At 27.7% G+C, this 25,088-nt stretch overlaps 1 protein-coding gene across 1 annotated transcript; it reads left to right on the top strand.

The window, feature by feature from the left end:
* Positions 1-1,167: 1,167 nt before the first annotated feature.
* Positions 1,168-6,824, top strand: LOC129988732 (RB-associated KRAB zinc finger protein-like). Its single transcript, XM_056097001.1, has 2 exons — positions 1,168-1,249; positions 4,755-6,824. Exon 2 carries the CDS (start codon positions 5,035-5,037, stop codon positions 6,283-6,285), a length of 1,251 nt encoding a protein of 416 aa, XP_055952976.1. The 5' UTR covers positions 1,168-1,249; positions 4,755-5,034; the 3' UTR covers positions 6,286-6,824.
* The last annotated feature ends 18,264 nt before the right edge of the window (positions 6,825-25,088 follow it).

The following is a 25,088-nucleotide window of genomic DNA, read 5'->3' as shown; positions in this document are numbered from 1 at the left end:
TAATGACGACAGAAGTACTTATCTAAATATTCCGATCCATCTCAGGAAGTACCAAAAGGGAGCCAGAAAACGAAAAATACTTTCCAGGTGTGGATTGTATCCTTGTGAACTGGCTCAAAAGAATTAAGCGCCTATAGTTTTTTAAGTTATCTGATAATTTCCAAGAAATGCTTTCGACAACTAATATCCCTGTGCAAAGGAAACTTTCCGTTATAAATCTGATCCCTAGACCAAATAAAGACAAATCCAAGATTAACTCATGTGAGCTGACTGCCCTCAATTCTATCTGCTCTGTTTGTATCTATAAAACATTTACTCTAATATATAGTTTCATACTCATCAACTTGTAATTAATGGAATACATGTCGCTATAACAGATGCTCATTAATAGAAAAGTTTTTTTATTGGAACCAATGTAAGTACTAAAAGTGCTTACGATTCTGTATACATTGATGGCGTTATTTTGATACCACAAGGAATCTTTCCAAATTCATACATCAATTTTTATTAAACAGGTTTTTACAAGTTCTTTAGTGAAACAATTTTTCGAAGCAAAAGTCATTCAGAAAGAGTTATTCCATGGAAATTCTTTATCGTTTATTATATTTGCTATCTTTATATTTGATTTCTATGAGATTTGAACGACAGAAAAAAATATATCATTTTCGCAGACAACATTCTTATTTATTATTCTCATAACTCAACATACAATGAAAAAAAAAAAAAAATTGCAGATTACAGTTGAGAATGTTTGCGAATGGCGAACCTATGGAAAGCTATCTATCTTACCTGAGAAATGTTCTATAGCCAACTTGCACAAAAGAAGACTGCTTTCATGTTTCTTAAATTGGCGACCCCTTTCCTTAGAAGGATTCTTTTCTAAAACCAGGATGATGTCATCATCAAGAATGTTTTAACAAAAGACATTTCGAAAAAATTAATGCCCTGAAAAAGGAGCCTATAAAACGTAAGGCTTAGAATAAAAGACCTGTTTAGCATCACTAACAACAGAAGGTGAAAGATAACCGAGTTTTGCTTCCGAAAATCCTCACTTTTCACTAACATTGTTTGGTTATTAGGGGTAAAGCCGATGTACAAACTAGAAAATAGTATCAAGTGACAAAATAACTGCAACTGCTATAAATATCAAGTCGTTTGTCATAAAACTTATAAAACCCATTCTGCTGATAAACTGTTTAAATTATATGAAAATAAAAGCTTTTAAATTCATGAATAGTCGACAAAGCAGGTAAATTATCAACTTGCTTTGGTTTTATTATAAGTGGTTCAAAGTTACATCTTGTATTAATTATTCAATGACTTATACCTAGTAATAAAATTAAAAATCTGCCTATTTTTTTATTCTGAGTTTTTTTCAAAATCCTAGTAACAGTTATGCAAATATATCATTTTAAAACTGAATTCAATTGAATTCTTTAGCATAAAGACAAAAAAATCATTGCTTTGAAGTCAATTGTAAACATGAAAGTCAATAAATATTATTTCAAAGCCAAATTCGATTTAAGTTTTTAACATAAGTAAATAAAAATCATTACCGAACTTCTCATAATAGTAAACGTGAAACATTCTCTTACTGCTTGATGAAAGGAATTTTTATAAAACCTATATGATTTGTAAACCTGTATGGCTATAATAAATATGTTACCTCAAATATCTCCTTAGCAGAATAAACATATTAAAGGTTATATTTTCAAAAAGTATAGAACAGTTTTCAAAAGTGACATTTTTAGCTGAAAAATCGGGATGAATAAAAATGTCTCCAAACTGTTCTCATATTCTGTTTATGTCAAATCTTTTAATTATTCTACTGTGTACTTTTCTCTTTAGCTGTTTTCTTATTACTATCTATGGTCATTTTAAATGGTCTTATAATTTCTTATCAAATATTAAACTTTTAAAATAATGATTCTTTCTGAGGTTATTTCCCAAAATTTTCACAAAGAACCTGAATTTGGCATTGTACACTCAATGAAGGGCAAATATAATACTATTAAAACCTATGATTATTGGTTCTCCAGAGTAACTATTAAATATATTCCATTCAGATGAAAAAGTTTACTCCTCATAAAACACTCAGCCACTTCATCATTGTTAGCTACTCCTTTTGTAGATTAATTATTCCCCATAGCATGAAAGCATACAGTACAATTATAAAATTAATCATTTCAAAATTGCTACTCATTTTTCCTAAAGATATCCTTCAATAACCAGTATATGTAAGAAATAGCTGTTGCACTTGCAAGTTCCTTATTTGACAGTTAATCAAATTTAACATTGGTTAGCCATATATCCACTTTCATGATCTTTTCACTTTAAAATTTGATATTTAAACATGCAGTTTCTCACTTATTCTTTGAATTACTTGATTTTTGTTTAAAACACATTTTTTTTCACATATTGATTTTGATTAATAGCTGTTTATTAAATCTTATCAGATTTGTCTCGTAATTATTACTTGGCAAATGAGGTAAGATTAGCTTGCGATTTCACTCCAAGCATGATAAAATTGGGCCATCCATCCAAAAATATCAGAAAAATCTACTATTTCTTGGTACAAGAAATAGTAACAAATGACTCTTGAAGTTGCAATATAGAATTGACAAGGTTAAAATTCTTTTTAAAAAAACAACAACAAAAAACTTTGGTGAACAGTTATTGTTCTTAAATCAAGTCATAAATTAAATGAAGATTTGAATTGCATTTACTCTGAAGTTGAAACAAAACAAAAATCAATTATTTGAGAATCAATATTCAAAAGTTGTTAGTAACTGAAATAAGTTACAAGACAAATAACTGTAGTTAGTCATATCATCTACATAAATTAGAATTATAAAAATAAATTACTTACATTTTATGAATCAACTTGGAAATAGATATTTAGAAAAATTAAATTATTGAATTTGAGGAAACAATGAAAAATTTAAAATAATAAGAATATTAATTTAAGACGAAAAGAACATGAATTTATATTTTATTATAAGGTCCATAATTACTGTTTTTTTCACTCATAGCATGTTGTTAATATAATGGTAAAAGAAAATGAATCAAAAATACTTCAACCTCTTTATTCCAAAGCACAAATTCTTACTGTAAGTTCAGTGCAAAGGTCTAATTTGAAATTTTCCAGAAAAAAAATGTAAAAAATGAATATAAAGGACATCTTGGTTCATTTAATGAAGAAATTTGTATGGATGTTTTCTATTTTAATGTTTTGAAGTCCAAAGATTTTCTGATTTTTGCCATGTGAAAGTACAGGAATTATTGTAAAATTAATTCTTGTATTTTCAATAGCAATGCAGCTACAGAAATTGAATTTAGTTTAACAAGGATATAATTGTTGAAATTCTGAAAGAAGATTCTTTAATCAATCTAATTATTGCCATAAATGCTGCTATAGCCATATGATGTCATTATGTTTTATAGAGATATCTTAAATATTTCAATCTCAAGAGATTTGCTACTGTAGGAAATTTAATGCACTTAAGGAATTATGAAGCTTCAAAAAAGCAGAAAGAAATACAGAAAAAAGAAAAGAACCTAAAAATTCAAAACAGCTTTGCAAATTAAATTGTTGCAAAAGAGAAAAAAGAAACTGATGACTGAAAAATCTGCAGAACTTACAGGTTGATGTTCAGATACATAAATTGATTTTTTTTTAAATTAATGCTTTCATTAAGCAATCATTAAATGGTTTGTATCATGATAGCAAGAATGGTATTTTATATTTGTTATCACCTAGTTCTTAATGTTGTGCGTCTTTAAATAAGAGAGCTTGAGGAAGTAATTAATGTCTTTTTTCCTTTAACATGTGAATTTCTCTTGCTAAATTCTAGGCAATGATTAAACATATGAAGGTGTGTTCTCCGGCACATGCTCCAGAATTGTTGTTCTTAGCTTTTGTCGGGTTAACAATAATCAAAATTCACGAATGCCACAAAAAATTAAAGATATTTTTTTTCTATATATAAATATAAACATCATTCAATATACTATTATTTTATGTTGAGTTTTTGCTTACTTCCCTTTGTTTTTTTTAACTGATAAAACTTAGAAGAGTAATGTTATTCTGCCACAACTAGTGCATGAGTGTTATTCACATGTTTCCTCTTACTCTACATGCACATACAGGGAATTTAACTTTCCTGATTTGAATGGCAACCTGGCTTGATCAAGTCCCATGATATCATCACTTACTAACCATTTTATCTATTTTCTAGTTTTCCTGCTCTGTAATTTCACTTTCTTTTTCATAATATAAATTATTCAGATATTAAATAATGTTATTCATTAATATTTTGTTATTCATTAATCATCATAAATCATATAATAGCAATAAAATGCTATTTATATGATTATTTCCTACAAATTATGTGCTGCCATTCTCATTCAGTGGAGGGGGGAAAAAAAGATATTTATGAGTGTGAAACTTAATTATGGAATCAAAGCAAAATTGTGCAAAAATAAAACTTATGCCATTAAATATATAATTTTATAAGTATGTTTTAGGTTTAAAATTGTTTTCGTTTCATAAGTTGTCCATCCTAAACTTTTTTGTGTTAATTTTTTTAATGAAAAGTGAAGAGTATGTCTTGTTTTTAATTTAAATAAAAAAGCATCATGAATGATAATTTAAATTAATAATCATCATAAATGTTCATTTAAACTAATGATCATCATGAAAAAAATTGTACATAATTATTTAAATTGTACTACAATTACATTTTCTTTACTAGATGGCTTCCTAAGATGACTAGATACAATGAAAAGAAATCTCTTTCTTCAGTCGAAGCAAACTTTTATCCAGATCCTGTATAAATATCTTTGCCATGGCTACTGCTCACTTTTTGAGAAAGTGTATGCAAAACCTAAATAATGGACATAATCATGGGACTAAAGAAAGTCATTAGCAATCAATATGTGGAAGCAGTTAGTACTGGTACAAAAATCAAAAGCACAACTTTTGTGAGTAAGAAACCTTTTATGTACAATAACTGCAACAGCTAACATTTTCATATGGATATGAAAGAAACCTTGCATACTTGTAATATTTGCAGTAAGGAGTTTTCTGAAATGTGTATTTTAAATGAACATCTCTGTTCTCATACAAATGAAAAACCACATTCTTGTAATGTATGTGGTGAAGAATTTCCTTCCAAAAATACTCTGCAGACACATCTTCTGACTCATAAAAATGAAAGACCTCATTTTTGTGATGTGTGTGGTAAAGACTTTTCACGAAAAATTGATTTAAATGTTCATTACCGTTCACATACAAATGAAAAGCCTTATTCGTGTGATTTATGCAATAAAAAATTTGCTTTGAAAAATATTTTAAAGCAACATTATCGAACTCATACAAATGAAAAACCATATTCTTGTGATGTATGTGGTAAAGTATTTTCTGCCAAAAATAATCTTAATACCCATTATTTAACTCATTCAAATGTTAAGCCCTATTCTTGTGAAATGTGCAGTAAACAATTTTCTAGGAAAAGTTATTTAAAAGAGCATTATGGAACTCATACAAATGAAAAACCTTATTCGTGTGATATATGTAATAAAAACTTTTTACGCAAATATGAGTTAAAAAGACATTACTTTGTTCATGAAACTGAGAAGAATTATTCCTGCGATGTATGCAGTAAAAAATTTTCTGGGAAAATTAGCTTAAGACAACATTATCGAACTCATGCAAATGAAAATCTTTATTCATGTGATGTCTGTGGTCAAGGATTTTATCACAAAGGTAATTTCAAGAAACATCTTCTGTCTCATTCATATTCATATGAAAAACCCTTTTCTTGTGAAATATGCAATAAAAAGTTTTCTCAGAAAAGTCGTTTAAATGAACATTTTCTAATTCATTCAAATGAAAAACCTTATTATTGTGATGTATGCAATAAAGGTTTTTTGGACAAAGGTAATTTAAAAAAACATCAGCGTACTCATACAAATGAAAAGCCATATTCTTGTGCTGTTTGCAATAAACAATTTTCTCAGAAAAGTCACTTAAGGCAGCATTGCCGAATTCATACTAAGGAAAAACCTTATTCTTGTGATATATGTAGTAAGGAATATGCACAGAAAGCTAATTTAACTATACATTATCGCTCTCATACTAATGAAAGGCCTTTTACTTGTGATGAATGTGGAAAAGGATTTTCTTCGAAACGTTATTTAAATAAACATCTTCGTACACACTCAAAGGGAAAAGATGAATCTAGTGATATATGTGAAAACAATTTTTCTATAAAGGTGACTTAAATGGACATTTTAATGTTCATATGAAGAAAAAAGATCCTTTGGGGGAAATATGAAGCAATAATTTTTTCATCTAAAAATATTAAAATTGCAATCTGTAAGCCAAGCAGCTAATGCTCCTATTATCTCCAGGCTGAGGAAAAGGCTGAGTTGTGTAAAATACTATTTATTATTTCTCTTTAAGATAGCTAACATGCATTATTTCATCCCTATGCTCATGCTGATAGTCCTTAAAGTTTAAGTAATAGCAATGACATCATATTAAAATTCCTGATTAGATAAAGTTGTTATAGATTTAAAATTTATTAATTCACTAGTGAAGGATAATTTTAATGTATTTTATGTTGAATTGTTGATCAGTTTAAATTTCTTTGATTCTACAAGTAACTACTTCAATTCTCCTACTCCAAATTATGATGTGGAGATGTTAAGGTTAAGATCATGTTAAGATTGCTCTTCATAAATCACACATTTTTGAAAGTGGCTTTATTAAGTTTACAATCATGAAGTTTTCAATTCAACTTCTTGATAATATCAAATTAGTGATGCAATTGATTCAGAAAGACAAAAATAATTGCTTTATTCTTTGAAATTATTTGAGAATGAAAAATATTGTAGTATCCATTGCTCTTTTATCTGTTACTGTTCATGAAAAAGGTTTCTTTTGGTTAAGATTTAGGTTTCTTTTGTATGTTTATTTGCTTTATTGGTTGGTTTCATTTATGTTTTAAATCTTATGACATTTGAAGGAAAAAAGAAAGACAAGAAAAAATTGAATTCTGAGCTACGGAAGTATTTTTGTTATACAGTTATTATTTTTGTTCTTGTACTAAATATAAATTATTTGTTAGCTTTCCAATCTGCAATATTTCTTTTATCATATTTTTTTAGTACATCAGTTCTGGAATTGAATTTTATGCATCTTACTATATTCAGAATAACCTAAAGCAGCAATAATTTACAAAAGCAATATTTTGTTGAATTTTTAATATGCTATTGTGAAAGCTGAGTGTATTTTCTATAGTTGTGTTCTTATATATGAATATTATGTAATTGCCTTAAAAATTGAATTTTGTACCCCAGTTTCTTACTAAATTGTAAAATTTCAATCTGCTTTTCATCTAAAACTGTAATCTACTTTATAGACTTTTAAGTAGTAGTCATATAATTTACAAGAAAGTGAAAAAAGTGAATTACACATTTAATTTTTTTAAAAACTTTAAAATAACAGCAAATTTATTTTTTATCATTTTTTTTATAACATTAAGTTTTTAAGATTTTAAATTCTGCTTTTGTAGAAAATTTCATATTAAGAGTATGAAAGAAATTACTGTTTATAAAGAATCATATAGTTTAAAATTTAGTAAATCAGTGATACTATCTGAATCTGAAATTTAAATAAAAAAACATATTTGATTATATGAAAAAGCAATTGTATTATTTGAATTCTAAGATGGATTGTTATGAATGTAATAACAAGTGAAATATTGCTTATTTGTATCGAAAATAGAATGAGGTTTTTTTATTAACTGGTAGCAAAAGTGTAGAACATTTTACTGCACCAGATTCAAAATTAATAAATAAATCTTCAAGACTGCTTTTTTCTGAATTAGTTTTGAACAGTCAGTTATGCAGTAATAAATTATGCATTAAAAATATCATTTTATCTTTTCTGATATCTTCATGAAATGAAAATATATCTTCTTTTTTTTTATCAATAAAACAATATTTTATGCCAATTATGTACAATTCTAAATGATGAATTGTCATTGAAAAGACCACTGCTGATATGTTAAGAAATTGCACATGCAGACTTAAAACAATAAAGTGGTAGTTTGAAATGAGTGACATGCATTTGGTTAGTAATCAATGTATGAAAGAAAAATCTCATGTGATATTCATAAACGTATCGAAAATACAACTCTCATAAAATCAAACGTTTCATATGCGATATCTGTGACATGGAATTTCCTCACAGATGCTTTCTAAAATAGTGTGAAAATGTCATTTCATATGTGTCATGTATTTCAGGATATGAAAGAAAAACCTCATATTTGTGTTAAAGAATTTTCTGAAATAAGTATTTTAAATCAGCACTATCACTCTCATAACAGATATATATACAATAAGTATGCATATTTGTATGAAATATGTATATTGTAAGGAATAAAAAAAATATCTAGAAAATTGGAATTTTTTGTTTTCAAATTGAATTTTTTGAATATTTTAGTTTTTATGAAATAAAAAATTGGATTTTTGTGATGCAAATAATGAAGAATTTCCATGCAATGATACTTTAAAAATGCATTTTTTAATTTATACAAATGAAAGATCATATTCTTGCTATGTATGTAGTAAAGAGTTATCATACAAGTGTGTTTTAAATAAATATTGCTGTTCTCATGCAAATGAAATGCACTATTTCTGTGCTATGATAAATATATATTCAGAAATCACGGCTTCATAAGCATTATCGGACTCATAATACAGAAGACTAATTTATGGTAAAAAATTTTTCAACATTGTTATTTAAAGAGATGCTTTCCTGCTCATGCAAATGACAAAATTAAATCTAGTAATGAATGCTAAAAATAAAAAAATAAAAAAAAAATTATCACAAAATTCACTTTTTTATGCTCATTTAAAAGTTCCACTGTTTCTTTTGTAAAAGAAATATAAAAATCGTTTGCAAACAATTTCTGGCAAGATTAGTAAATAATGATCTTGAATTTTGTTTGAATATCGGCAAGATTTGAAATTGATGTATCAACTTTGGTCCTGATATATCGCATAATGCATTTAACAAATCAGTGCATAGATGATCAGCTGTTTAAGATTGCAAGAGGAACAATTGAGTGTTTTTATCAGCAGCTAATGGTCATTTTGGAAGGGAAACTCTTTGTTGTTTTCTTAATGTAGTGACTCTACAAGTTAGAACAGAATTCTTGTCGAAAAATAACATGCCCATTTTTTTTTTTTTTTTTTTTAATATTTAAACTTTTGTTGTGTTTTAAAAGTATAATCTAGAATGTGAGAAGATATTTTTCAAAGTGGATAAAAGATTTGAACTATTGTTGGAAAAGGTGAATCACAATTTTTTTTTTTTTTTACTTTCATAAAAACAAAACAATGTTATTTTAAAAACATTTTATAGCCTAAAGCGAAAGTTTTATTTATTGTATCATTTTACTGTTGCATTTTATAATAATATTTCAACTATAATTTTCCTGATGACTATGTGAGTTGCAATAAAAGAGAATGGGACCCTTTAAATTTCATAAGGTTGTCATATATTGAAGTTCTGAAGAAATTTCAACACTTTATTAAATAAAATGTAATATTGCAATGCAGTTCCTGCTATTTAATTTTAAAATGGCATTTTTAAATTGTAAAAAAAATGTTTAAATTCATTATATTTATTATTCAGAATAAAGAATATATTTTTTTAACCAGTGTTCTATGTTTATTATGCTTTGGTTATGATATTTGATTATTAAATAATTTTAAAGGTTTTAATCATTAAAAGTAAATTTATTAGAAATCAAATTTATGAATCATACTTTTACTACAGCGTTCTTAAAAGTATTAGGATGTCCCATAAGTTTCTTTCCCTTTTTGATATGATTTAAATGCTCAATATTTGTTGTTTAAGATGGATTTATTGCATTATGAATGAACGCTTCTGCATTATTACTGATGTTGATCCTTCAGGAAGCTTCATTATTCCCTCTTTCCAAAATTATTGAGACTTGTAAAATATTCCCTGAAATGCGATTTTGTTTCTCTTATTTTAATCCTTTGAGGCATAGCGGCTTCCTTTGAATCCACCTAGCCTTTTATTTTTTCTAACTCGAGCATGTCGCTACAATTTGCCTCAAATGAAGCCACACCCTAACTTGTATACAAATGTTCGAAAAAAAAATAATAAATTGCCTTTTTCATTTCCTATTGTGTATTTGATTTAATTTCATCGTTTTCCACCTGAAATTTTGTAGTTTTATGCCTCGAATGATTAACCGCTTATCAAGGAGAGTTTTTAAATGACAGAACTAGTAATATTCAAATGAACCAAGAGCTGAAAGGTTGGAGAAATGCGCTAAAACATCCCAATGAAAATGTTAAGCAGCGTTCTAACAATGCCAACTAGGGATGACGAATATTTTACGAGCGGTTATTACGTAACCAATATCATAAAGTCACAAATACCAGTGATCAATCACGACCTTCGTAAGTCGTCATCGACCTTTTACGAAGGTCGTAGATCAATGCTTTTAAAAGAGGGGTGTGATTCAAATCCTTGATACTGTGGTGGTAACATTATAAGCCAGTTAACAATTTCCGGAGAAGAGTGTACACTTTTGTCTAGTGGCTTTGTTACTCGGCTATGAACCCTAATGTTGCGAGTTCGAACCTCAACCTGCACAATACGATCTTACTGGTTATATTTCGATTACAGATTTTGGATCATGATAGAAAGTAACAATCGATACGATCTGTTCAATGGAAGCTCTCGAACAAAACAAATCTGTGAATGGGTTGAAAAGTGAACGGACCGGTTATTCTAGGAATTATCGTATCATTGAATTGCATATCACTGAAATTTATCGGAATGGTGACTTTACTGGAAAGTGTGAAGTCGCCGCTCCACTTCATGAGAGTGATCTTGACTTTCCGATATTCGCATTTGATGATGCACTATTCCATACAAATCATTTTTAATTGCTTGTGATATGACTTTGCATATACTCTGTTTACTGCTGGCGCCATCCATTGGTAGAATATAGAACTAAAGTAAACCTTTTAAAGAAATGACATATATATTTAATTCAAATTTTTCAGAAAATTGTTTACTCCAATAAAGAAATTAAATAAATAGTTTTGAAAAAAATCAAATTTAAGAAGTCAGCTGAAATAGATAAATTAATTCAATCACCCGTTACTTAAATTAGTAAATTAAATATTAATTACAGTTAATAAATTTTATATTTAATACTAAGTAATAATTTTGAACTAATAATATGATTGAAATAACAGATATTTGGAACAAATGTTTAAAAATAACAATAGCAAAATTATTTGTTATTCAAAAAATCATGGATTATGCATCTCTAATGCCAACTATTGCGTAAAATGGAAGGTCACACTTTGCTCAGAAACATCACGTGATCCCAATGGGACAAGGCAAATGGTAGTCTCGATGAGACAACTATTTGCCATTGTCCCACTGTTATACACCCTAACGTACATTTTTCGCTTTTAGTGAACATTTGTGAAAATATTTCGGATATATCAATGAATGCATTAAAGGACATCTGTTTATTTTCGGAATTTCGATTTGACATATCATCTTTTTCTGTATTCTTTTTAGGTACAAAGTTTTTCAACATCAATGATGCCTCTTTTGAACTTGCAGGCAGTCATGTATGTTTTCCTCTTTTTTTATGACTAAATGCCTCTTTTACCATATTACTTAGGCTTATTTTTAAAAAGCGAGCAGTATGCAATAAATGGATTTTGCGGAACTCCTCCAACCCATTCAGCAAAATCATGTTTGATTTTTTTTATCCGACCGATTCAAATTAAATAACGATTTTGAGCAGTTCATTGTTTTAAAATTTTTTAATCTACTTTGAATAAGCTTGCAGTTTCACAAATATTAAACAAACTCTTCAATAAATTTAAGTACGGTAGACTAAACGCCACCGCGCTGCTTCAGCGATTGAATGTTCCCGCCAGAAAAATGTGTTTTGTGCTTTCACGCAGTTACAGAAGTCTCGCGCATGCTCATTGGCTGCAATACGGGAAACTTATGGAAAAAAAGCTGTCTCGCAAATCGAAACTGGGCTGATCTATAAAGGAAAAAAGAGGAGAGAGTAGAAATGGGGCGAGGTTCCTCATTACAGGATCACGAATAGTATTGTTTCGTTTTTGGAAGCCTATGTCTGTAAAATTTTATTTTTGCAATCTTTAGAGATCGACATCTTTTAGATGGGAAAAAAATAATTAACTTAAAATTCCTTGTATTTTTTTCGAGTTTTATGAAATTTTTCAAAATTCCCTGTTTTTTCTGTCGATTTTCCCTGTGTTTTCTCAGTGGGGTGGCAACCCTGTAAATTAAATTATCTAAGAATTTTTCATTTACGATGCAATAGATGTATTAAAAACTAAAGATACCTCCCCCCATCCATTCTCTTTGAAATCTCTAATAATCCGAGTTTTCAGCTGGTACATAAACTGTTTGATGTTTTATTTTTAAAAAACAGAGTGGTACACATAAAATCACTCCAACTTTACCCACAGGAACCAATAATTTTTTAAAATCATAATCACCAGAATTTTCTCAAAGAATTACTTTCTTGTCTTTACAACATTGATTATAATAATCATAATGATTCTCTAGTACAGAATTTGCTAATCGTTTTCATTTGAAAAAAGAATTTGAATCAAAATTCTAAAGAGAAAACGAATTTAAATTTTGTAATTTTTTTTCCCAAGAAGTCTATTTGTTTCTGCTTTCATAATTTTGCCATTTCACTAAGTCTATGAATCGGCTTGAAATATATCATCACCGAACAAATTATATCGGAAACATTTTGCTACTTTAGTTCGACCTCTTATCCTGTCTCATAGATTAGTTTAAAATCAAAGTTAGTTCAATACTTAATCAAGTATTTTCACAGAAAATTCTTGTGTAAAAATATACATGTAAACATGTATTTTATCATAGTATCTAAACTATTAGCAGAGTTATTCACTACTTAAATCAGTGATTAAGAACTACTAAGTAAACATGTTCCTGCATTTAAAAATTGAAAATTATTTCCGAGCATATATGCCATTTCCTTTCATGTTCCTGACGTTTTCTATTTTTGAGCCTGGAGATACTATGTGGTTTTAGTTTTTGAAGTGAAAAAATAGAGAATAAAAATTTTTATTGAAGAACATATTTCTAAATTCGATTTCCTACGAATTTATTTCAATTTAAATAAAAATTATTCTTTTCTATAAAAATAATTCTATTGCATGGAAACAATTTTATTATAGAGTATCAAAATCACAGCAAAGAAGAAGGAAACATAGTACACAGTTTAAAATGCATATTTCTTATTCAAATAATAAATGTTATGAACTTATGAGATTTATTTTTTTATCAATTAACAGAAACAGCATTAAAAAGCTGTGATTTATATAATAAAGCAATAAAAGTCGTTCGAAATCTTAATCGAATTATTGCGAAATCTAAATACTTTCATTCTCTATTTGAAACTGTTATAATTTTCAACATTTTCATATTTAAATTATTAGTATATTACGCAATAGCAAAATGATACATTAAATAAAACGTACATTTTCGATTATAAAATCTTTTCAAAGTGACTTAAATCTCTTTTAACAAAAGCACCAAAAACGTTCTTTTTGTCGAGAAATGATGGTTTGGGTTTATTTATTTTTTCGCACATTTTAATCGCATAAAGTGTGTAATTTTATTTCCGATTCTCAGAATGTTATTTTTATAACTAAGAATTCTGAAGAGCTAAATTCGTTTTCGGTACACGCAAATTTAATCACAGTTATTTGCTATATCAAAATTAGGCATCTGCTTTTCTTTTATAAAGTGTGTATACATACTAGCAGAACTAACAACTGAAAAATTTTGAACTTAATTTTTGTCTTCGTGTGTTGCTTTCATCTAAGTAAAATATAAATGCTAAAAAATTTTTGTACTTAAATATCTTTTTTTTTTCCCCATTGATGAAAATATATATTTATCACCTACTTGATTTTTTTTTTTTTTTTGCATTCTTTAAAAAAAAAATAAATAAATAAATAAATAAAAAGAACGAAGATTTAAATAATCTGTGTGTGTGTATTCAAAAGAGAGAATAGGTGTGTAACTCATCCTTGTTATTCAAGTTTTCTTGTTTAACTTCATATTTCATTTCAGTAATTGCGGATAAAAATGGCTTTCCTATCTAAGGGAAGAAAAATATCCAAAATCACACCACCTCGCTGAGACGGTCTTCGGTGGTGTAAAGGGGAGAATGTAGCAGTTGCATGAATCCATCTTCTCTTTTGGATAATAGATGGCGATGCCTGATTAGGTACAAATCCCATAGTGTATTGCGAATATAAAAAAATGAGATGATATGCTGTTCCGTTAAGGTGCGCGCTTTAATGTCTAGTCTTTTGTGTGAAATGAGATTATTAAAGAAATGTTCCTGAGAACATGGATTCTCTTGCTTCCACTGCACAGGTCATAATGATTTTCATTCCACTATTATAGTCCTTTCAAACAATAAAAGATCTATTTAATTTTATTCCGTTTCTTTCTTTCATTAAAAAAAAAAAAAAAACCAGAAAATCCTTTTTCGTACTTTGAACATAATGAGCATTCAGAAGCAAGTGCAATTTGGACAAAGTTTTCAATGTACTTGAATACATTTTTTTTAATGAGAAGATTCAAATCTTCACCCGAAATGTTCACTATAAAATTTTGTTATTAAAGAAGCAAATGTGTCTAGTAAATTGTAATTTTAAAGATGCTTTTTAAAGTGTCACAAATATAAAAATACTATAATCGAAATCTGGAATACATCTAAATGCAGAAATAACACATTAACAGAAAATGTTAAAGATCTCATAATGCAATCATGACTTAATAACCAAAATTTATATTCTAAATATTTTTTCTATGAGAAATCTATTCATGACATCTAAAAACAGTGTTGCCATAGGAAATTATAAAGTCTGCACAACTTTAATTATGTAGATAATCCCTTGCAAACATTTCAGGCACAAAATATTTTAGTTTCTATACATGACTGACAGCAAAATAAAGTTAGGTGGAATTTTTTTTAACACATAGATGTATTCTTCTTGTATCCCTTTCGAAACAATTTAACAGACAAACGATCTCAACCGATTCTTTTAAAGTAATAAATAACAAAAGTGTTTATAGAACGAACAAAGGCCATAAGTAGTCACTTCAACAACCACCCATCATCTTCATAATCAATATATATCATTTACTCTGTTGAATGAAATGGCAGCCTTGCCAGATGGGGATTTAAAATGAATTTTAGTACTTATAGAAGAAATTTAGATCAGAAAATTCATATATCTATATTTCATAAAAGGAATATTCCCTTTGTGTGACTAAGAAAATGTTTTTTTTTTTTTTTTTTTTTTTTAAATCAAAGAACCTTATGAGAAAAATCTTTTTACCATTCACTGACAGATGTAAATTCTCTATTTGTATGAGCATAACCTTTTTTTTTTTTTTTTTTACCACATGCACTAAAGGAATAAGTTTTTCATATGATTCAGATTAAGAATGCCTGTCTAAATTACATTCCCCAAAAAATAAGTTACTACAAACATCAAAACAATCTTGATTTTTATTTGTATGATTCTGGTAATAATGTTTTAAAACACTTAAAAAATTTTTCCCTACATACATCACAAAAATAGAGTTTATCATTTGTATGAGAAAGGCCATTTTTATTTAAATTATACTCCCAGGAAATTTTTATTATATATATCACAGATAATGCCTTTTTAGTTAAATGAGTTCAATAATGCTGACTTAGATAATTTTCTAAGAAATATTTTTCCATGTAGATTACAGAATATGGCTTTTCATAAATATGACCGTCGTAATTAGGGTTGCGTATATTTGTTGTGACTCCGATTATTGCAATGTATTAGAAAAATAATTTTATTTACAATTTAACTAAAGAAATTAAACATTTGATTTTTACTACGAGTTTCACCAAGGCAGTGTGCGCGAGAACGTTCCGAAGAGACAATAGTTTTTTAGCAATACCCGGATGATGAGTGGAGCGGCAATTACGTCTCACACAGCCTCCAGAGAGCCTGAAGTTTACAGATATCTGATATTATTTATGATAGGTATATATGATTTATGATAGACATTCACCACATGATTATAACAATGTACATAATACTGCCAACCAGAGAAAGATTTTAATCACATATCTCATAAATATATAATTTTTCTTTTATATTTATTTGATAATAATTGTTTAAATATGATTTCTGGAAATGTATTTTATTGCAGACATCTCAGAAATATAACTTTTCATTTGAATATGAACAGTAATATCTATTTAAAACACATCTCTACTGATTTTTAATATTTATTTTAAGAAACTCTTTATTGCAAATATTAGAAAAATCATTTTTTTTTACATCTATATGAAAATATTAAAATAAAAGGCATTTTTGAAGTAATTCCATGCAATATAATTTGTACATGGAAAATTTGTTTTTATAGGAGTTGTATTTTTGACTTTTGCATCATTATTATTTACTTTTACACATTAAGTATTGTTACGAAATTTCCGGGTTCGTTTGGATAGTGGGAGTTATATGGTGTGGAGAACGCTCAATCAGCAGGCGGCAGTAGAAAATAAAACAGCGGCGTTTATTTACACGAAGACACACAGGACAGCACAAAGACGACAACTATATACAGCAAAAAAGACGATTATCTTCAGCCGAGACGTGCAACATACAACCAGACTCTACTGCAGACAGTAGCGCACAGCTTAGTTCAGCACTTGCTTCACTCCGTCGCTGCTCTGCTAATTTCTGGAAGGCCAGTTCTTTACCGTCGATTCCGACTACTCTTCGACTCTACTGGTTCGCGACCCCCCGGCAGCTGCGGCTGCTTCCTTTTATAGGTCTCAGGAGGCGGGGTTAGAAGCCTCTCAACCAATCAGGAACGTTCGAGGCGTAACTCGGTTCCTACTGAACGGTCTCGATGTTAATCTATTTTGGCGCCAAAGTCGCCAAGTCTGCCGCCAAGCTCTGGGACCTCCTATGGAACCAACTATGCTGGGAAACAGCATCACAGGTTCGTAACAGTATTAGACAATTATATTTCATTCATTTGAATATGCACCTCCACCATTTATATCCATTATGCTTCATTTCTTAAAAATTGATGAAATAGCACTTGATATATTTTTTTTTAAATTGTGTAACATGATTTTTTTTTTTTTTTTTTTGTACAATTTTCAGATAGCTGATTTTGCTTAAAAAGTTCTAATGTAAATAAGAGTTTTAAGTTGAATGAAAAATAGTGCTTTAACAACATATAAAATATTAAGACAAATAACACTGAATAAAAGTGCATTTTATGAAAAATCTTACAATATAATTGGAAACGGTCTTTCTCATTTTTTTAGGAATCTCATGATATGTACATGCACGTAAAAGCAAAATTACTCAACATAAGTGCCACTTTTACATTAATATAATAAAAATACAATAAAATATTCCATTTCAAAAATGTTGCTTTTTATGTTAATCTTAACATAGTAAAATATGTTTAAAATTGAATTGTAAAATTAAAGCATTAAAAAATGCAACATAAAAATAATTACAGACTGAAAAGCTAAAACACACAAAATAACATTTAGAACAAGTACAGAAGTAACAATTGTATTAGAAATATATTTATCACACTTTAAAGTTTTTTAGATATATTCCTTAATGGAGGACTATTTATTGCAATTATTCTGAAAATATTTGTGCAGGTCTTCACTGATCATGGTTCTAGAATCCTTCCATTTAAAGGACTGTGTAATTATCTCTCTCTACCTAAATATAAATATATCTTCAGAAATTTTTCATCCACACTTTATATAAATAAATATATATATAAAGTGTGTGAGGGTGTATATAATAAACCAACATGTAAACTTATTAACATGATTATTTGAATTTTAACCTTCCTGATATCAATGACCCCCTTTTAAGGGGGTCATTGATATCAGGGAGGTGATGATGAATGATGTATTTATAGTTCTATTTGAAAAATGTTGCAGCATAAAAAAGTGTGGAAATGTCTACAAAGCAGCACGTTGTGAATCTGACTGCAGTAGTTTTACAGGAGAAAATTATTGCTGCACAATATTGCACAAAAAAGTTATTTTCCCTTTGTATAAGTGCAAAAATGCCAATTTAAATACCCTCTTGGAAAATTGTTTTCAACATATATCACTCGATTCAATTTTTTCATCTGAATGAATATGAATATGTTTATTTAAGGAGCGTCGTAATGAAAACTTTTTATCACATACATTACAGGAATAGGGTTTTAACTTTGCATGAGAGCGATAATGATTAGTTAATATAGATTTGCGTGAGAATCCCTTACTACATATATCACAAAAAAAGGGTTTTTCTTTTGTATGAGTTTGACAATGCTGTCTAAAATTACTTTTCTGTGAAAATTGTTTATTGCAAACATCACATGAATAGGGCTTTTCATTTGTATGATAACGGTAATGCTTTTTTAAATCACACTTGCGAAAAAAGTCTTTACTACATACATCACAAGAATAAGGTTTTTCATTTAAATGAATTCGAAGATGCATACTTAAATGACCTTTCTCAGAAAACTGTTTACTACATATTTCACAAGAATAAGGCTTTTCATTTGTATGAGATTTTAAATGCCTGTTAAAATTACTTTTGTGAGGAAATCCTTTACCACATACATCACATGAATAAAGAATTTTGAATGAATGGATTCGATAATGGTGCCTGAATCTAGTTTTCCCAGAATATGATTTATTGCAGATATCACAGGTATAGGTAGTTTCATCTGTATGAGAACGGAAGTGCAAATTTAAATCGTTTTTGCATGAAAAGTCTCGACCACATACATCACAAGAGAAAAGTTTTTCAATATTATGAGTCAGATTATGAGTTTTAAAAGTATCACTGCAAGGAAATTCTTTACCACACATATTACATGAATATGGCCTTTCACTTGCATGAGACTGTTTCAAATCCATTTGCAAATATTGGCTTAAAACACTTTTTGAGGAAATTCCATATCTCAGAAATTGCAAGTGAAAGGTTACTTATTTACAAGAGTTCCTTTTTGGACTTTGTCAGTACCAACTGCTTTCCTTTATTTATCACAAAACAACTGCATGCCTTAGTGATATATTTCTATCATTTATGTTCTGCATATTTTCTTTCTCACGAAAAAAAAAAAAAAAAAAAACAGTAGTTGTTACAATGATAACTGTCTACCTAGCCTTTTGCAGATTCAACATACTTTCTCATTTCAAGAAACAGATCTCCTTTTGTTGCTTCCTTTCATCCTAGGAAGACAATCCAGTAAAGAAAATGCAATTAGTATTGTTAGTAGATTTGAAAGTACTTTTATTTTAAAGAACACTCAATATATCAAACAATTTCAAATAAATAAGAATTTCAATTACGTGTGTAAAATTACTTACACATAAGATGAAAAATGCACCATATGTAATCGATTACACATACTCTAAACATAACTTTTTTCATTTTTAAATTTATTCTATAAGAGAAAACAATTATGTGCTAAATTGATGTTGATGCATTTGGACAAAGCCTTAGTTTTATTATTATTATTATTTAATGAAAAAATATACTTTTTATTTGATAGATGTAAGTAAGTTAAACTGTAATTAAGCAACTATAAAATTTCATTTTGAAAAATTCTGAAATACAGTTTCTGTATCCTCTACATTCATTTATAAAATTGATGCAAATGCTGTTAAACAGAGCAATGAATATATACAGTAATAATGTTAAAATACATATAAATGTAGGGATGATATATTTGTTTATAAAAATAATTTGATATTAAAGTATTTTATTATAACTTTTATTTATTGCCAATTACCATTATATCCTATTTACTATATAAAAGGCATTGGATATGTAATTTTAAGAATTGCAAATCTGTAAGTTAAAATAGAATTAGAATGCATATAACTAATCCTGCTATCTAATAAGATAAATAAAAAGTTTGTAGAAGTGAGTATTAAAAACATTTTTTTCATTATCAAAATTATACAATATGTCTAGAATTTCTATGTAATTACAAAACAAAACAATGAAAAAAAATCCCAATTTCTTTTCGAAAAATATATATTTTTATTTTAATTATATACAGACAGAAGAAGGAACTATAAATATTGTTCTGAAATATATGATCTAAATAATTCTCAAGTGCAGCGTCATTTATTATCATAGGAACAAATGTAATTTTCCAATTATACAAGATATCCATTTTAATTCTGGTTCAACTGTTATTTTCTAAATTGTAAGAGAAAGTCAGATATTTCCCATTAGGAAAGAAAAAAAAAAAAAAAAGAAAGGAAAACTTTAAATGATATGAAGAATTATGCTTTATATTGTTTGAGGCCAGAAAAATTATGTAGTTTAAACTTATTCTTACAAGACCAAATTAATGAGTAATGAAGTTTTGAAATCATTATTTTAGACAATTTAAGATTATTTCACTTGCTGTCTTGAAGATTAGCAAATTAATTTCTATTGATTTGCAAAATTACTGAAATTGAGTGTAAATCATGGCCTCAAAACAATTTTCCAATTTATGAGAATCAAGTATACCTTTTCATTTATGAGAATCAAATGTATATTCACCTTACTATTTATTTGAGGTGTTAAAGACTTTTGAATATGAATTTTCAGATAGCAAATTTTCTTTTGTTTCAACCTGAGAGTACATGCAATTTAAATCTTCATTTAACTTGTTTAGTCCATACATTTATTGTTGGCATACATCTTATTGGTGGACAAACATAATATAATACATAAATTATTTTTAATTTCAGATTTAAGGGTAATTTGAAAAACATACGAGAAAGCCAATACTTTTAGGAACAAGCTGGATTCCAAAAGGGAACAAAAACTGAAAAAGAAGCTGATAATTTGCTTTTTATCTATCAATAGTTTTACACTCATTATATAACATGTTGTTCTATATCTCAAAAAGTGCAATCAAGAGATTTACAAGAAGTTAATTTACATGTAACATGTTCTCAATTATATTATTATCAGCAGAGTTTGAACACCATTATTATTGACTTTGTAATAAAGTTCTAATTAGAATTCAATTTTGGAATAAGGGATGGAGTCATCATTTTTTAATGCTGTGTCTACTCTTTTATTTCAAAATTTTGTATCAAACTATAGAAAAGGAATATTGGTTAGATAGTTTGTTTGTTTTGTAATTCAGGTGGAAAAAGGGAAATTGGATATGATTATTGATTCCATGAAGTAGAAATAATTATTCTAAAGTACAGTTACAATGCATTACAATTATAAAGTTCTGGATCCGGAATTTATCTAATACCACCAGACCAGAATCTGTGCTGTAACTGAATCTAAACTAATTTCAATGGGAGAATTATTTTAAATTTAAATAAATTAGATAAATAATTATATGACTATTTATTCTAATAATGGTATATAAGATTTATTTAGATGATAGCAATTATGAGGGATATGATGAAGAATATTTTACAATAAAAAAGTATTGAAAGGATATTCAGCATGTAAAATTTCAAGTGACAATTATTCAAGAAAGACAAATTTATTGGTTTTTGAAAAAAACATACATGATAATGAAGAATACATTTGTTTAAATAATACAAGATTCTCTCAAAATGAAAATAATGTATACAAGTACAGTCCTGAAGGAAAGTCATTTTTAATCAACAACTATCAAACAGATATTTAAAACAAAATTAGAAGTACCAAGTACTTGTTTTACAGAGTAATTTTTGAATGAAAGTACTAGGAGAAATTAATAGAAATTTCAAATGATAAATTTTTAATCTGTACGGTAACTAACTACCCTTGAAGTGGACAATAAATAATGCAAAAAAAGAATGAAATCCAAAAAAGAAAATTTTTGCTTTTGTAGAATGATTATTGAAAAAACATTAAATAATAGTATTAATGCACATGCCAGTCATCTGAAAATACATTCAAGCTAAATAATTGATATATAAAATTAACTTTACATTTTAGTCTTACTTCCACTATTTCTCAAGAGCTAACTGAAAGCATAAAATACTTTTAAAACAGGATTCCCCCCCCTCCACAATTTCTGATTCATAGAAAAGTACTTATTTTAACAGTTTTTTACGCAAAGCTGAATATTTCAAAAGATAATTAAAATATCGATCTGACAATGTAACCATGTATTCCTTTTTGTGTAACATAAAATTAAGTAGAATTTTTTAAAAAAATGCTCACATTCAAAATAAAATAAGCATTTTTTTTCAAATTTGAAGGGTTTTTTTTTTTTTTTTTTTTTTTTTTGCTCCAGACCTAAGTTGTCTGAACCTCATTTTACAGATCTTTTTAAATATCTATAAGTTTGTTCATTTTTCTACTCCAATTAATGGTTTTTTATATAGATATCAATCCCCTTCCCTTCGTCTTAAGTGACATAGCAAAAGCAAACTTACAAACCAATTGAACAACTGAAGCCTATAAAATTAATGTTAGGTACTTTTCTTCATATTAACGCTAATCAAGACAAATCAAAGTGGACTACAATATCTTATAAGATTTTCATAAAAAAATCAAGGTGAGAATGAATCAAATCAATCAATCATTAAAAGGTGAGAGAATCAAGCAGAATTTTTTTATAGTTACACTATTATTTACAGAATTTTGCTAAGGATTTTTACTGACACAATATCAAAAATTTAAATTGAATTCTGTTTAGAAACAAAAAAAAATCGAGTCTTGTTATTTTTATGTATCATTTTTATAACTATTTTAGTATTTTAAAACAATCAGAGAAGAAAAAAGCAGGCAGAGGATTGATTTTACTACTCTGGATAAGAATCATAAAAGATTAAACTAACACAAGATGTAGCAACACCACATAAATTAAAAGCAAGATGGGATAATTTACTTGCATAAATTCCATGTTTCTCTTATCTTCTGCTTCAAACTATAAAGTAATGCATAACAAATTATTTGATTTGAGACTAAATTCAATACTCTAATGACAATTCATTAAATATGAACGGAAGGAAGGAATGGAGATTTGCTTTCCGGCTTAAGCTCTTGTACGAGTTCTTAGCTTGTGCCGGGTTAACAAAATCAAAACACGAAATTAAATATGACAATGCAACCGGAAGTATCAAAAGTAAATATATAACTTTCCATCGCCAAATGTCACGATTATATCAGAAGAGTTTGAGAGCAAAAAGATCTGATATTAACATTACATTTCACTGTCAGCTAAGAGAGCTACTAGAAAGAGCGGTACTCCCTGCACGCCCAAAATGTTATTAGCCAATCAGCATTCAGAATCAAACTTTCACTAGTAGGATTGAGAAAGAAACATTTCTTATTGTTATGCTTAATAGCATTCAAAAAGCTGTTTCTAATAAGTAGTATCTTCGGATTCTTCTCCAATCTCTGAAATTTTTAAATATTCATTGAATGTACTCTTTTGACTTTAGTGGATAATGGCCTTTGCTGCCAAAAATATCCTTCTCATACCATTTCAGTCAATCAATCAAATTTGTTTAATAGAAACTTTTTGGTAGATTAGTTTTTCGAAATAAAATAATTCTTTTTTCATTTACCAATTATTGATTCTTAATTCCATTAGTTACTTTAGATCTCTGCCTAACGGCCCTTTAATCTTTTAATTTAAATCTTATTATATTCGAAAATTTATTATTGATCAATTCCATAAGTAAATCATAAAAGTGTCGAAAGATTTTCGGGCAATAAAAATAAATAATTTTAGAATGTTTTATACTCAACATTTAATTTTACTGCAAATTAATCGCACATGAATACATCATTTTAGCGAATGTTTTAATTTGAATACTTTTTTAATTCGATTTTATATTAAAAATCTATTTTGCATTTATTCTACAAAAATGAAAAAAAGAAAGATGTAACATTTCTTCCAATTAAAGTTGATAACTCTTTTTTTGTGTGTGTGTGTGAAGCAGTTTATATTAATATTATAAATGATCAGTTAATATATTCATTCAAATCTTTAAAACTGAAAATTGTGTGGTGTGACTTGACTAGTGGAATTATCTTTCAGTAGCAATAAATTAAACAGTGATAATAATAATTACCTTATTTAAATAATAGTTTTGAAATTATATATTGACATATTTAGTTCTTAAATTATTTTTCTATAATATTTAAAAGTTTTTTAAGCTAACGTTTCAAAAAATAGTTTTAATATCAATATTAACACCGGTTTAATAACTGAATAGAGTTGCTAGGACAAAATGCTAATTTATTGCTTAATATTCTATAGAAACTAGTTCACAATGTCAAAATTTTACCTTAATTTTTTTTTTTTTTTTTGTCAGGAAAAAAAGTTAAAATCCCAGAAATGACTCCCAGAGGGCTTAAAAATTAACCGGGCGAGGCCTTCTAAATTTAATTTGCAATTCTTAACATACTTGGGGAACATAACATACAGGGTGAGGACGGCCTGAAACACTTCCTAGCCAGTTTTTCATCTGGTTGCTCCATTATATCCTATATACAAGCAAATATATATAAATTTTGTCTAATATTTGAAAGGTATTCTAAAAGTATAAAGTAATTTTATTTTTAATGTATTAGATTTTTGAGTTAAACAGTTCTGTATACTTACCACTATTAAAAAAACAGTGCATTCAGTTTTCAAAAAATTGGGATTAGCATAAAAAAATATTAGTCACAAGTAAAACAAATGATTTTTACCTTCTTTCCACTTACTATCATGTTTTACCGTTAGGGATTTCAGCTTTTAAAGTATAGAATGCATAATTTTCATAAATTTATGAATGGCATTTATCAAACAATTGATCTGTTTATTTTCATCAAATAAACTATCTGAGAAAAAATTTATATAACAATATATGCTGCTTTAAACATTTATATTGGTATATAATACTATCAATGTTTGTGACTTTCTTAAAAGTTTGTAA

The sequence above is a fragment of the Argiope bruennichi genome, chromosome 10 (genome assembly GCF_947563725.1).
Source record: "Argiope bruennichi chromosome 10, qqArgBrue1.1, whole genome shotgun sequence".
NCBI classification, from domain to species: domain Eukaryota; kingdom Metazoa; phylum Arthropoda; class Arachnida; order Araneae; family Araneidae; genus Argiope; species Argiope bruennichi.
This window is presented reverse-complemented; position numbering and strand designations above follow the sequence as displayed.

Excerpts from the sequence above, each read along its gene's own strand:
- LOC129988732 (XM_056097001.1), top strand. The coding sequence starts at position 5,035 with ATGGATATGAAAGAAACCTTGCATACTTGTAATATTTGCAGTAAGGAG.